This window comes from Hemiscyllium ocellatum, chromosome 8, assembly GCF_020745735.1.
Source record: "Hemiscyllium ocellatum isolate sHemOce1 chromosome 8, sHemOce1.pat.X.cur, whole genome shotgun sequence".
In the NCBI taxonomy this organism is placed as follows: Eukaryota; Metazoa; Chordata; class Chondrichthyes; order Orectolobiformes; family Hemiscylliidae; genus Hemiscyllium; species Hemiscyllium ocellatum.
In genome coordinates, this window is record NC_083408.1 from 59123382 (window position 1) to 59138186 (window position 14805).

The following is a 14805-nucleotide window of genomic DNA, read 5'->3' on the forward strand; positions in this document are numbered from 1 at the left end:
CAATCTCAATGGCTGAGCTCTACAGCCTTCCAGGGTAGAAAGTTCCAAAGATTTTCCACTGAGTGAAAAAATCCCTCCTGACCTCAGTCCTAGATGAGCAGTTTCCAATTTTCTGTTCTGTCTCCTGGATGTAGACTTTTGAGCCTGGATATCATTCTTTTTCCATCCGTCCTGATACACCTTTTAAGAACTTTGTTTCAGTTAGCTTTTGTTGTATTGTTCCTATGATGTGGGTATTGCTGGTTTGACCAATGTTTATCTCTAAATGACCTTGAGAAGGTTGGTGGCAAGCTAGTTTCTTGAACTGTTGTGATTCTCATAATATTAGGAGGGGCGTTGCAGCATTTTGACTCTGTGACAGAAAAGGAATGATGACACAGTCTAAAGTTACGATCCTGAGAGATTTAGAGAGGCACTAGCAGATGATGATGTCCCCATGCACCTGTCCTTTCAGGTGGTCAAAGTGGCTGGTTTAGAAGCTGTTTTGGGAGGCTTGGGTGAGTTGCTGGAGTGCATTTTGTTGATTGTACATAAGTTGACTATGTATGTTAGGTGGTAGATGGGGTACCAAGCAAACAAGCCGCATTGACCTGGTGGTGACCAGTTTCTTGAGTGTTGTTGGAGCTACAATCAACCAAGAAAGTGGAGGTTATTCCATCACAGTTCTGAGTTCTACTTAGTTAATAGTGAGACAGCATTGGGAAGCCAGGAAGTGAATTACCTCCTGAAGAATCCCAAATCCCTGACCTGTTTCTGTAGCCACAGTATTCATATGGCTAGTCCACTCCAGGTTTCTGGTCAATGGTAACCTCTCTTGTCTCCTCCACCTCTCTCTCTCTCTCTCTCTCTCTCCCCACCACCATTAACTGCAGCAGCTCCTCCCCCCTCCCCCCCCGCCCCCCCCCCCCCAAAAAAAAAGTGATGGTTGGATTCTCTTTTGTTGGAGATGATCCTTGCCTGGAACTTGTGTAGTGTGAATGCTGTTGGCCACTTACCAGCCAACGCTTTAATATTGTCCAGATCTTGCTGTGTTTGGCATGGGGTACCTCAGCGTCGAGAGAATGATGAATGGTAAGGCACATTGTACAATTAGCAGTGAAGATATTTTCAAATCAACCTGTTCGGACGTGCCATTACTCATCACACACAAGTGGGACTTGTATCTGGGCCTTCCAACTCAGAGATAGGGACACTGTAGTGCAGCAGAACAGCCCCATTTATAAGAAAGGTGTTAAATCAAACTGTTTAGATGTGTTATTGTGTACCTTGCAGCAAGGTAGAATTTAAATCTCGGACTTAGTTTCCCTCCCTCTGAACCATCATTATGCTGCAAGAGCCCCATTTATCAGTGAATTTAATTAATTTTTTGAATCATCTCATTCAGCAATGTCGTTACACATCTCTGCAGCAGGTGGGTCTTGAACCCAGGAGTTAGGGACACCACTATTGTGCCACAAGAGCGTGAGTCTAATTATCAGTGAATATTTTCTAATCAACCTGTTCAGAGCTGTTATTAGACACCTCTGGAGCAGATAGAATTTGAACAAAGGCTTTCTGGTTCAGGGGCAGGGACAATGCACCACAACAGGGCCTCAGTTTATCAATAGCATCCTTGCTTATGATTTGATGCAGCTGAGGTTGGTTGAGTCGAAGACACTGGTTCAGTGATAATGTCCCTATCTGTGAGTCAAAAGGCCTGGGTTCAAGTCCATCTCCTCTCGACGTGTGTCCTAACATGTCCGATCAGGTTGACAAAAACGTATTTGCCCGGGGGAGTAACCTGCAGTAACTTCATGGGACTGAGATGATTGACCTCCAACAACCACAATTATCTTCCTTTGTGCAAGGTATGACTCCAACCAGCAGAGATTTTCCCCCTGTTCTCATAGACTAATGGTATGCTAGGAGAAAGTGAGGACTGCAGATACTGAAAATGAGAGTCGACAGTGTGGTGCTGGAAAAGCACAGCAGATCAGGCAGCATCCGAGGGGCAGGAGTGTCCATGTTTCGGGCAAAAGCCCTTCAGACATTCTTGATGAAGTGCTTTTGTTTGAAATGTTGACTATCCTGCTCCTCGGATACTGTCTGACCCACTGTGTTTTTCCAGCACCACACTCTCTATACTAATGGCATGCTAGAGCTCCTTTATGCTATACTTGTCAAATACTGCAGTGATGTCAAGGGCAGTTCCTCTCAGTTGACCTCTTTTTGTCCATGTTTGGACCAAGTCTAAAATGAGGTGGAGGACTGAGAGACCTTTGAAGAGACTCAACTACATATCAGCAAGTAGTTTATTACTCAGCAAATGCCACTTGACAGCATCATTGACCTCTTCTGTGCTCAATTTTTGCTTGATCTCTCTTCATAGAATGGTCCAGCCAATTTGTTACTTGGAAATTGTTACTTGAAGATTATGCAGAATATCATGTATGCTGGTCAGATGTGAAATATTAGCTTACTCTCGACATTCTAAGCAAGAGTAGATTATGTTTTAGACATTTTGAATTTTATCTTGTTTTTATAGGGCTAACACTCAGAAAGAGCTATGATTGATCCCTTACTTGTTGTCAATATGTGTTTTGAATACTTTTCATCAATGAAATACTACACTTATTTTATTCATTCATGGGATGTGGGCGTCGATGGCTGGCCAGTATTTATTGCCTGTCCCTAGTTGCCTTTGAGAATTATTATGATATTAACATTATTGTGATTCCATTTTTCTTTAAAATGGACTTAAGGTGTAGCTAAGCCCTTGAAGAGCTTTGCTGAACCATTTGATGTGGTGGGCATTCCAGAAAGTTGGTTGAAAGAAGGTGAGGACTGGCGGCTCGAAGTTGCTGGATTTAGATGTCTCAGATGAGAGCAAGATAGGGATGAAAAAGAGGGGAGTTGCATCACTGATTAAGGAGAATTTCATAGCTGTGACAAAGAGCTGATATATTGGAGGGCTCTTCCAATGAGACCTAATAAGTAGAACTTAAAAATAAAACAGGTGCACTCACGAGGTTGAGATTAAACGTAGGCCTCCTGGGACACAGGAGCAGATATATAAGTAGATCACGGAAAGATGTAAAAACAAGAGGGTTATTGTAATGGGTGATTTTTAACTTCCTCAACATTGACTGGGACTGCCTTAATGCCAGGGGCTCAGGGTAGAATTTGTTCAGTGTTTTGAGGAGGGTTTCTTGAAACAATATGTTGATGGTCCAACTAGACAAGGGGTTGTACTAAGTCTTGTGCTGGTGAATGAACCTGACCAGGTGATTGAAGTTTCAGTACGGGAGCATTTTAGGAACAGTGATCATGATTCCTTAAGTTAAGGAATTTATGGAAAAAGGATAAGACTAGTCCTGCAGATGAATGTGTTAAATTGGAAGGAGGCTAAAAACTGAATCAGGTATTTAATTTTTTCCAGTAGTCTTGTCTAGTCTCCTGATGGTCCTGCAAAATTTAATTGATCTTTATTAATTGTATTTCCAAGTTTTAGTTTATAAAGAAGGTCTAAATTGGTGTGGTTCCCGCAGGAGCACTGCACTTGCATGTTGTAAATTTCTGAATCAGCTCTTATTAGCCTGTTAAATGGTAGTTAAATTATTCTAATAATATTGCCCATGCATGTTTTCTGTACTGTCGACACCCTGCTCCCTCAATCTTCCCTGCATTCTTTGGAGTTTATAAAGTTAACTGAGCATTGTGTGATTTTTCCCTTCTAATTTCTCAATTCTCTGGATGCAGTTTTCCCCTCCCTAGAGAAAGTGAAACGAGGAAATAATGGACTGAGTTGGCCCAGGAGAGAAACTTTTCACTCTTTAGCAATTAAGTACAGGGCAAGAAGGTCCAATGGCAACCTTGTCAACTCAGCTCAACTGTTAACAGGGGCAGCATGGTGGCTCAGTGGTTAGCACTGCTGCTTCACAGCATCAGGGTCCCAGGTTCGATTCCAGCCTCAGGTGACTGTTTGTTTGTACATTCTCCCCGTGTCTGCATGGGTTTCCTCTGGGTGCTCCGGTTTCCTCCATAGCCACAAAGATGTGCAGGTCAAGTGAATTGGCCATACTAAATTGCCCATAGTGTTAGGTGCATAGTGAGAGGGAAATGGGACTGGGTGGTTTACTCTTCGGAGGCTCATCCCCAGTAGACATAAATGCTGTAGCTCATCCCCAGTCACCTGTCTCTCTGGCGGTGAGAAAGCTGGCTAAGTTTCTGACTGGGATAACATTGAGATCTGCCTGCTAGGCTAGGGGAGACTCCAAACGCCCAACTCTGGAGGAAATAGGAGGTACAGATGAAAAAGTAAGGAGTGGCCTTTGAAAACAGTGAAGAGCACTACATTGCCTCCAAACACCGTGAACATACTCTCTCCACACAACTCCAATGCTGCAACAAGAAGGAGAAAAGCTTAGTCACCATTAATGCTCTTGCCCCCACACTTGTAAATTTAAAAAAAGGAAAGTGTTGCTCTTTACAAACAAATTTAATATTTGTACATTTTCCTTGGTCATCCTTTCATTCTAAGGCTGTGATCGAACCCTTCACTAACATAACCCTGCACTGTTTCTCTCTCTCTTGAAAATGTTTTAGCTATGAATATTAAATGCATTAGATGCATTATCATTGGGGTCTCTTCTGGGGCCGAGGTGACCTGTGGAAGAGGCAACTGAACTGGAGGGGGACCAATATCCTGGTCGAGAGATTTGTTAGAGATACTCAGGAGAGTTTAAACTAGTCTGATAGGAGTTGGGACCCTAACCAGTACTGAGGCAAAAAGGAGAGTGAGACCACTACAGAAGTTAGAGAGAGAAAATTAAATAGACAAGGCAGACAACAACATGACAGAATGAGGGAAGATTTGATGAATTAAACTATATTTATTTCCTACAAAAGGCCTGATGAGTAAGGCAGATGAACACAGAACATGGAATGGGAACATAGGACAGGGATATCATAGAACATAGAACAGTACAGTGCAGAACAGGCCCTTCGGCCCTCAATGTTGCGCCGACCTGTGAACTATTCTCAGCTTGTCCCCCTAAATTATCCCCAAATCATCCATGTGCTTATCTAAGGATTGTTTAAATTTCCCTAGTGTGGCTGAGCCATTATAGAAACATGGCTGAAGGAAGAACAGGTCTGGCAGCTCAATGTTCCAGGGTACAGATGCTATTGGTAAGATAGAAGAAGAGGCAAAAGAGGAGGGGAGTGGCATTTTGATTCGGGAAATCATCACTGAGGGATCGTCCAGTGAAACTGTGTGGAACTGAGATATAAGAAGGGGGTAATCACTTTGATGGAATTGTATTACAGGCCTCCAAATAGCCAGCAGAAAATTGAAGAGCAAATATGTAGGGAGATTGCAAATAGCTGTAAGAATAATACGATTTGTAGGGAATTTTAACATTCCAAACATAAACTGAGATGGCAATCGTATTATGGGCTTGGATGGGGAGAAATTTAGATGCATTCAGGAAAGCTTTATCAACCACGTAGATGGCCCTAGTAGAGTAGGGTCAAACTTTGACCACCTCTTGGGAAATAAGGCAGGGAAAGTGACTGAGATGTTAGTGGGGGAGCGCTTTGGGATCAATGACCATAGCTACCGTAAAATTAGTAGAATTATGGAAAAGGATAGGTCTTGGTCCACATGCTCAAGTTCAAAAATGGGTAAAGACCAATTTTTTATGGTATTAGACAGGAACTTTCAAAAATTGATTATGGAAGGCTGCTGGCAGGTAAAGGGATGTTTGCCAAGTGGGAGGCTTTTGAGATAATGAGATTTCAGGGTCAGCATGTTTCTGAGTGAAGGGCAAGGCTGGCAGGTGTAGGCAACACTGGATGGAGAGAGATAATGAGACTCTAGTCAAGATAAATTGAGATATATCAGGTACAGGCAGCCAGGATTGAGTGAGTCACTTGAGGGGTACAGGGTGTCTTAGGAGTACACTTAAGAAGGAAGACAGGAGGTTAAAGAGGGGATATCAGATAGCTTTGGCAGATAAGGTAAATGAGAATCCAGAGAGATTTACAAGCATATTAGGGCAAAAATGTAACTATGAAGAGAATAGACTTGCTTAAAAATCAGGGAGGCTATCTCAGCGTAATGCCAGTGTTGTAATTGTACTGGAACAGCTTAGCTAGGGGAGCAGCAGGTTCTGGAACACATGACTTCAGTTCTATTGCCAAAATGTTGTCAGGGCTCATAGCCTTTGTAGTATCCAGTGATTCCAACTGTTTCTTGGAGTGAATCAAATTGGCTGAAGACTTGTATTTATAATGCTAGGGACCACTGAGGAGGCAGAGATGGATCGTTCATATGGCACTTCTGACTGAGAATTGCCGGAAAGGCAAGGACTGATTCGGGATAGTCAGCATAGCTTTTTGTTTGGGAAATTGTGTCTTTCAAATTTGATTAAGGTTTTTTGAAGAGGTTACCTAGACAATAGATGAAGGCAGGGCAGTAAACATTGTCTACATATAGTTGGACTTCATAAATTAAAATTTTGATAAGGTTCCACGTGGTAAACCTGTTAGTAAGGTTAGTTCACATGGGATCCAGAGAGAGCTAGCCAGTTGGATACAAAATTGGATTCAAGCTAAGAGACAGAGGGTGGTAGTGGAGGGTTGTTGTTCAAGCTGGAGCCTGTGACCAGCAGTGTGCTGCAAGGTTTGGTGCTGGGTCCACTCTCACTTGTTGTTTATGTAAGCAGTTTGAGTGAGAATATAGGCAGTTTGGTTAGCAAGTTTGTTGATGACACCAAAATTGTTGGTATCGTGGATAGTGAAGAACGTTTCTAGGAATACAATGGGACCTTAAGCAACTGGCCAGTGGCCTGAGGAGTGGGAGATGTGGATTAATCCAGATAAATGTGAGGCATTTTGGTTTGAAAAACTGGGGACAGAACTTACACAGTTAATGGTAGTGTTTTTGGACAGAAACCTAGGGGTGCAGGTACTTAGTTCCTTGAAAGTGGTGTCATGGGTAGACAGGATGGTGAAGAAAGGGTTTGGCATGTTTACTTTCATTGGTCAAATCATTGTGTACAGGAGTTGGGGCATCCTTTAGCAGCTGTACAAGACATTGGAAAGGGCACATTTGGCATACTGCATACAATTCTGGTCACCCTGCTATAGGAAGGATATTACGAAACTGTAAAGGGTGCAGAAAAGATTTACAGGGATGTTATTGAGCCTGGAAAGCTTGAGTTGTAAGGAGAGGCTGGATAGGTGGGTCTTTTCGTAGAGAGTAGGAGGCTGAGGGGTGACCTTTCAGAGGTTTATAAAATCACAAGGGGCATGGATAAGGTGTATAGTCAAGGTCTTTTCCCCAGGATAAGATAGATACATGGATAGGAAAGGATTCGAGGGATTTGGGCCAAACGCAGGCAAATGAAACTAGTTCACTTTTGGAAACCTGATCAGCATGAATGAGTTGGGCTGAAGGGCCTCTATCATTCTATGACTCTACAACAGTAGTAGACATATACTGGAGAAATTAGATGGGAGGTGGCTGTTTGAGGGTAAATCCACATCTGACATATGGAATCTTTTAAAGGCTAGTTGATCAGAGTTCAGGACAAGCACTGTCCTGAGAGAGTGAAGGATAAGGCTGGCAAGGCTTCAAATGTTGGATGACAACAGTTTCTGAAGATTTAGTCAAAAAGAAAAAGGAAGCATATATTTAGGAAACTGGAATCAATCAAGGCCCTTGAGGAATCTAAAAGAAGCTGAACAGAACTTACCAATAGATTAGAAGTGGCCACGGATTGTCCTTGGCGAGTAGGATTAGGAAGAATCCTGAGGCATTTTATACTTAACAGGAGCAAGACAGTAACAAGGGAAAGAGAGGTTCACTCAAGGACGAAGGAGGGAATTTCTGCATAGAGCCAGAGGAAGTGAATGAAGTCCTTAGTAGTTTAGACAGGTATTCACTAAGAAGAAGGATGTGGATGATGGTAAGATTAGGGAGAGGAATGTTGATAATCTGGAGCATATTGATATTAAGAAAGTGGCGTTGTTGGGTGTCTTGAAAAACATTAAGCTAGACAAGCTAGGACCTGATGTGATTTATCCCAGGATATTGAACGAGGCAAGGCAAGAGATTTCTGGCATCTTGATAGAGATCTTTGTATCTTGTTTAGCCACAGATAAGATTCCAGAAGACTGGAGAATAACCAATGCTGTTATGTTTAAGAAGGACAAAAAGAATAATCCAGGAAATTATACACCACTGAGCTTTCCATCTGTGATGGGGAAATTAGTGGAGAAGATTCTTAGGGGCAAGATTTACTGACATTTGGAAAAGAATTCGTTTACTAGGGCTTCATGGATATTACTAAAGCATTTGACGAGGTCCCTCATGGTTGGTTGGTCAAAAAGATTAAGTCGTATGGGATCCTTGGTAAATTAGTTTGCCTGAAGGAGATGGGAATTATTGGGGAGGGATGTTTTTCTGACTGAAAGTCTGTGACCAGTGATGTTCCATAAGGATCAGTATGGGGACCTCTGTTGTTTGTAATATGTGAATAACTTGAATAAAAATTTAGGTGGTCTGATTAGTGGAGTTGTGGGTAATGAGAAATGTTATCAAAAGATACAGCAGGATATAGATCAATTGGAAAACTGAGTGGAAAAATGGCAAATGGAGTTTAATCTAGACAAGTGTGAGGTGATGCATTTTGGGAAGTCAAATGTAAGAGGAAAATATACAGTTAATGGCAGGATCATTCAGAGCATAAAGAAAAGAAGGCATAACGCACGTTTACCTTCATCATTGAGTGTAGCAATTGGTAAGTTTTGTTGCAGCTGTATAAGATTTTAATTTAGCCGTATTTGGAGTATTCCGTGTAGTTCGGGTCACTACACTGTAGGAAGGATGTGAAAGTGCAAAAGAGGTCTACCAGGATGTTACCTGGATTAGAGTTATTAATGATCAGGAGAGTTTGGACAAACTTGGATTGTTTTCGCTAGACCATCAGAAGCTGAGGGGGCGACCAGATAGAAGTATATAAAATTGTGACATGGTGCTTATGTCAAATACTAAGAGGCATAGGTTTAAGATGAGAGAGGAAGTGTTTGGGAGATGTGTGAGAAAAGTTCATAGTGTGTAGGTGCCTGGAACATGCTGCCAGGGAGGTGGTTTTAACCAATGGCAAAAAGAGACAAGTTCTGTTTCTAATCTGTAATTCTGTAAATTGATCTCTATACCTTTCTTAAAATTGTCACAAGCATTCAAACAGACACAAAGTTATGAGACAAGACAAATGCATTGTTTTCCCCCCACAATTAGGTGTGCAGTTCTGCCATCACTCTGAATCACTAACATCAATGAATTGCTTTCTTTCAGCTTTCTTTCAACTCTTTGCTAATGACATGAGGTAGTGCATATACCAGTTCTCAGTCTTTCATTCATTGGTTGAGGATTTACCCTTTTATTGCCTCTGAAAGTGGTTTCTCCCCTTTTCCTTCCAACAAGGATTTGTAAAAGGATCAACTTGCAGAGAAAGGTGCAGGAGAGTAGATAGCTACTACGGATTTTTTTTTATTTCTCCACAGGAAGAGAGCGAGAGAGAGAGAGATGAATACTTTCATTTTGCAGGACGGCTGTTTCAGTTGTATTGTTCACATCCAAGACTGTGTAGCCACCTGCCCAGGAATCAGTCAATCGGTTGTTACTGTACTGAGTCCACCTGAGCCCACAGTAATTGGCCTTGATTGAAAAGCCAGTTTTAAGACCTTCTCTGTCTCTGAGCAAAATTACTTGAACACCACAGTGGTGCCGTTCAGTCTGGAATTTTCCTTCACTGCTTAGAAAAAACCATGCTTGTAGACCCAACTCACAATGTGTTCTAGTAACTTGCCTGTCAAAATAGAAATACCTTCTAACAAGGTTTTCTTGGTGTAAAGCAGTATCTTTTTCCATTTTTAGCCCAAAGCTTAATCAAAATGAGATCTGTGTGCAAGGAATTTTTCTGTTAGGAGCCTCCATCTCATTGAGAAAGATCCAGATCCAAACTACAACTGATGAGCGCACGGTGGCACAGTGGTTAGCACTGCTGCCTCACAGCACCAGAGACCGCCTCAGGCAATTGTTTGTGTGGAGTTTGCACATTCTCCCTGTGTCTGTGTGGGTTTCCTCCCACAGTCCAAAAATGTGCAGGTTAGGTGAATTGGCCATGTTAAATTGCCCGTAGTGGTCAGTGAAGGGGTAAATGTAGGGGAATAGGTCTGGGTGGATTGCTCTTCAGAGGGTCGGTGTGGACTTGTTGGGCCGAAGGGCCTGTTTCCACATTGTAAGTAATCTAATCTAATAACATGCTCTGAAAGCTCTACTTATAGTATAATTGCATTTTAGGAGCTGAGATGATCCTCACATTCGTGAAATTATCAATAATATTCTTTAAAGAAGCAAATTGTCTCTACAACAGATCCTTTAAAAATATTTCCAGGGTCTACATAATCAAAATAACTGATTTGTTCTTCCTTGGGACATACCCTATCTATGTACCAAATTCCACTGAAATTTGACATTTTTTTTGCTCTGATTCTTTATTTGTTTTTAAGCATGACCTTGATTGTCATTGAATGAGTCAAATTTGATCTGATAATCCTCAACTCCATGTTGCCGCCTTATCTCCATAATCTTTTAGTTCCCTAATTAATTTGAAATCTGTCTATCTAAGTCTTGATTATACTTATTGACCTGGCTTTACAAGCTCTCTGTGGTGAAGAATTCCACAGACTTACCACCCTCTGACAGAAAAATTCCATTTCATCTCTGTTTTCAAGGGATGACCCCCTTACTCTGAGATTATGTCCTTTGGGCCTTGTATCTCTCACAAGAAGAAACAATCTCTTCATGTCTACCCAGTCAAGCCTCCTAAGAATCTTGTATGTTTCTTCCCATCTTTCTAAACACCGACAACCCCCACCTACTCATAAGAAAGCTCCTTTACACCTCGGATCATGTGGTTAACCTTCTCTAGACTCCTTCCAATCCAATATATTTTTCCTTCAGTAGGAGACCAAAATTCTTCACAATATTTCAGCTGTGGCTGACTCGACCCTTGTATGATTTTATCATTTTTCCCTCTGTTTTGAAAAAAAGACCACTGTTCCATTTGCCTTCCCTGTTACTTGCAGAACCAGGATGTTAACTTTTTATGATTCGGGCAGTAGGATCCCTACAGTTTTCTGCAATCTTTTCCAATTAAAATAATTCTCAATTCATATATTCTTCCTGCCAAAGTGCATAACCTGACATTCTCCCAAATTATTTTTCATCTGCCAAGTTTTTGCCCACCCACTTAACCTGACTGTTGACTATATAATCCTTTCTAATTGCCTTCCCACTTATTTTTGTGTCATTTGCAAACTTGACTGTCTTGCTTTCGCTTCTATCGGCTAACTCATTAATATATGCTGTGACTAATTGTGGCCCCCATGGTCCTCCACAATCTGAAAATGCCCCTTTTCCCCCAAGTCTCTTTTATTAGTTAACCAATTCCTTATCCATGCTCACTTGTTACACCCAATACTATTAAGTAGCCTTATGTGCAATAGCTTATTGAATGCCTTTTGGAAATTCAAATATATGGACTTAATGGTAAGGGCCTAGGGAGTATTGCTTAACAAAGAGACTTGGAGTACAGGTTCATAGCTTCTTGAAAGTAGAGTCATAGGTAGATAGGATAGTGAAGGTGGTGTTTAGTATGCTTTCTTTTATTGGTCAGAGTATTGAGTATAGGAGTTGGAAGATCATGTTGCAGCTCTACAGTTCATTGGTTAGGCCACTTTTGGAATATTGTGTGCAATTCTGATCACCTTCCTATTGGAAGATGTTGTGAAACTTGAAAGGGTTCAGAAAAGATTTACAAGGATGTTGCCAGAGTTGGAGGATTTGAGCTATTGGCAGAGGTTGAATAGGCTGGGGCTGTTTTCCTTATGGAGGTTTAGAAAGTCATGAGAGGCATGGATGGGGTAACTCCAGTCTTTTCCCTGGGGTGGACAAGTCCAGAACTAGAGGGCATAGGTTTAGGGTGAGAGGGGAAAGACATAAAAGAGACCTAAGGGACAACTTTTTCACGTAGAGGGTGGTGGGTGTGTGAGGCTGCCTGAGAAAATGGTGGAGGCTCGTACAATTGCACCATTTGAAAGGCGTCTGGATGGGTATATGAATCGGAAAGGTTTAGAGGGATATCGGCCGGGTGCTGGCAGGTGGAGCTAGATTGGGTTGGGATATCTCGTCGGCATGGACGAGTTGGACAAAGGGTCTGTTTCCGTGCTGTTCATCTCTGACTCTGACATTTATTGGTTCCCCTTTATCTACCCTACTTGTTAATCACAGAACTGATAAATTTGTTAAATATGATTTCCCTTTCATAAAACTATTTGCTGAAATCTTCGTGCAAGCGTTTTGAATTCATTGATTTTTCACTCACTAACAATAAAGGTAAATTTGCCATAATCTAACCAGGTTACGGAGAAAGGTGATTGGACCGGTGGGTCGCCTTGCCTCAGGTAAGGGGAGAGATTGAGAAGGAGAAATTTTCATGGTAATCTCAGCTGGGGCAGGAATTGAACTCCTGCTGTTTGCGCTATTGCATTGCAAACCAGCCATCCACCCAACTGAGCTAACCATTCCCTGATGTAAGCTATAACTTCAGTTGTTTTGCAAAATTAGATATTTCTGCTACATGTGACACAATTTTAAGGCACTGTTTTTGGTATAAACTGGAACAACATTTTCTGGATCTTCCAACAACTTGAAATTTCTGGAATTGTTCAAGTTCAGCAGAGGCTTGTTCCTTTCTAGTTTAAAAAAAAAAGCTTGGAAGGCACATTTTCATTCAGTGGTTAATAAAAATCTAGAAATTTCCCATGTGTTCATGCTTGGTCAATGAAAATTAATGAATGGCTGGGTCCTGCAGTTTGGAACAAAGGTCGGGTTGTGGTCCATACCAGCCATGATCTAATTAAATAGTGGAATGTGTTCAAAGAGCTGAATGACCTAGTCATGTTATTTTTCATCTCTGAACATATGAAGCAGTAATAACAAGACTATGTAAATATATTGGAGTTTTACTGAAAAATTCCATGTGGTATCATTACATTTTTTTGAGAATTTAAAATAATTTTGTTTCCAGATGTCCCACAATTGAGATCAAAGCCCTGTTATATTATGACAAAGAAAGATCCAGAGACTAACGAAACAACATATTCAACAAAAGATGCATTTTTGTCTGCTCGTGTCTCAGTTATCCGTTGGTTGGTATCTTTCTGGTTTGAGCCAAAAGCCAATCTAGGACTCCAGATTCCTGGAGTTGAAGGTGAAAATGTACCAAAGAATATTCAGGTGAGTGATTATAAGAGGACGCATTATTTTAATTTTTATATGAAAGGTGAATATGAATTTTTATATAAAATAATTTTCTTTCTCCAGAGAGCAGCTGCTGGTTTGGCTGCTCGTGAAGAGGGCTCCTGCCGTGGGGATTCCGGAGATGGCAGTGCAGAGCTGGAGCAATCCCATTCTAACACCAGCACCCTAACTGAGCGAGAGCCCAGTTCATCTAGTCTGTGTAGTGTTGATGAAGAGCATCTAACAGATATGGAAATAGTGCGCAAAGTTTTCTACTCCTCAAGAGAGAATGTGAATTTTATTATAGAGGTTTTTCGACAGGTAACTTGTGCATACTTACTTATAGTATTGTAAATTTCTGCTAATAATACTTTCACCTTAAATTCATTCAATATTTTTGTAATTTAGCATGATGTGTAGTGTCCCTCATCCTTGAGAGATTCAAAAATCATGCCTCCATTCCAAAGTTGACTAAATGTTTTCTGTTTAAAATCCAGCTACAGGAGGAGTAACTTAACATCAAATTTAAAATCTTCCCACAATTGTATGGACAGCAGAGTAAAGTTTTTAAATTCACTCATGGAATGTAAGCCTGTCTAGCTAGGCCAGCATTTATTGCCCATCCCTAATTACCCAAAGGGCAGTTAAGAATCAACCGCGTTGCTGTGGGTCTGAAATCATATGTAGGCCAGACCAGGTAAGAATGACAGATTGGAGATAGTGAGGACTGCAGATACTGGAAAGTCAGAGTTGATAAAATGTGGAGCTGGAAAAAGCACAGCAGGTCAAGCAGCATCAGAGGAGCAGGAGAGTAGACGTTTCACTTCAGGACCTTTCATCCTTCCATAAAGGACATTGGTGAACCAATTGGAGTTTTTCCAACAAATAATAATGGTTTCATGGTCATCATTATAGCCATTAATTCCACACTCTTTAATGAATCCAGGTCTCCTGAACATCAGATGAATTTATGGATTGACAGTCTTAGGTCATTGCCCCTGACCGACCCCCACACATCATGCTGTAACTGTAACGAAAATCTTTAGTACTGTTTGAAATAGATCAGTGATGACAATGGGAATGGGATGACAAAGAACAAACGTTTCTACTATTAACATATAAGTTAAATATTGTGACTGCTGGAAATCTGAAATAAGCATAAAATGCTGGAGGAACTCAAGGTCTGGCACAATCTATGGACAGAGAACAATTTAATATATCAAGTCTAATATGATTATTCAGAACTCTTCAGAAGTTCTGAAGAAGAGTGATACTGAATTTGAAACATTAACTGTTTCTCACTTCACTGTAGCTGCCAGACCTTCTGAGCTTCTCTCTCATGTTCTGTGTTTGTTTCTACTGTTAGAATTTTTTGAACCTTAGAAAATAGCACCATCTAACTTGTAACTTGTCTATCAACAATAAACAAAATCTGATTTAATTAATAATTA

The 14805-nt window shown here is 41.0% G+C and overlaps 1 protein-coding gene across 9 annotated transcripts in view; it reads left to right on the forward strand.

Annotated features, from left to right (window-relative positions):
• The window catches only part of ralgapa1 (Ral GTPase activating protein catalytic subunit alpha 1), a 319967-nt gene that overhangs the window by 58437 nt on the left and 246725 nt on the right, over window positions 1-14805 (forward strand). For all 9 annotated transcript variants that reach the window (XM_060829079.1, XM_060829081.1, XM_060829087.1 and 6 more), the window contains exons 9-10: window positions 13143-13351; window positions 13439-13675. In XM_060829079.1, coding sequence (XP_060685062.1) covers window positions 13143-13351; window positions 13439-13675 — 446 coding nt within the window. The remainder of the gene's footprint in view (window positions 1-13142; window positions 13352-13438; window positions 13676-14805) is intronic.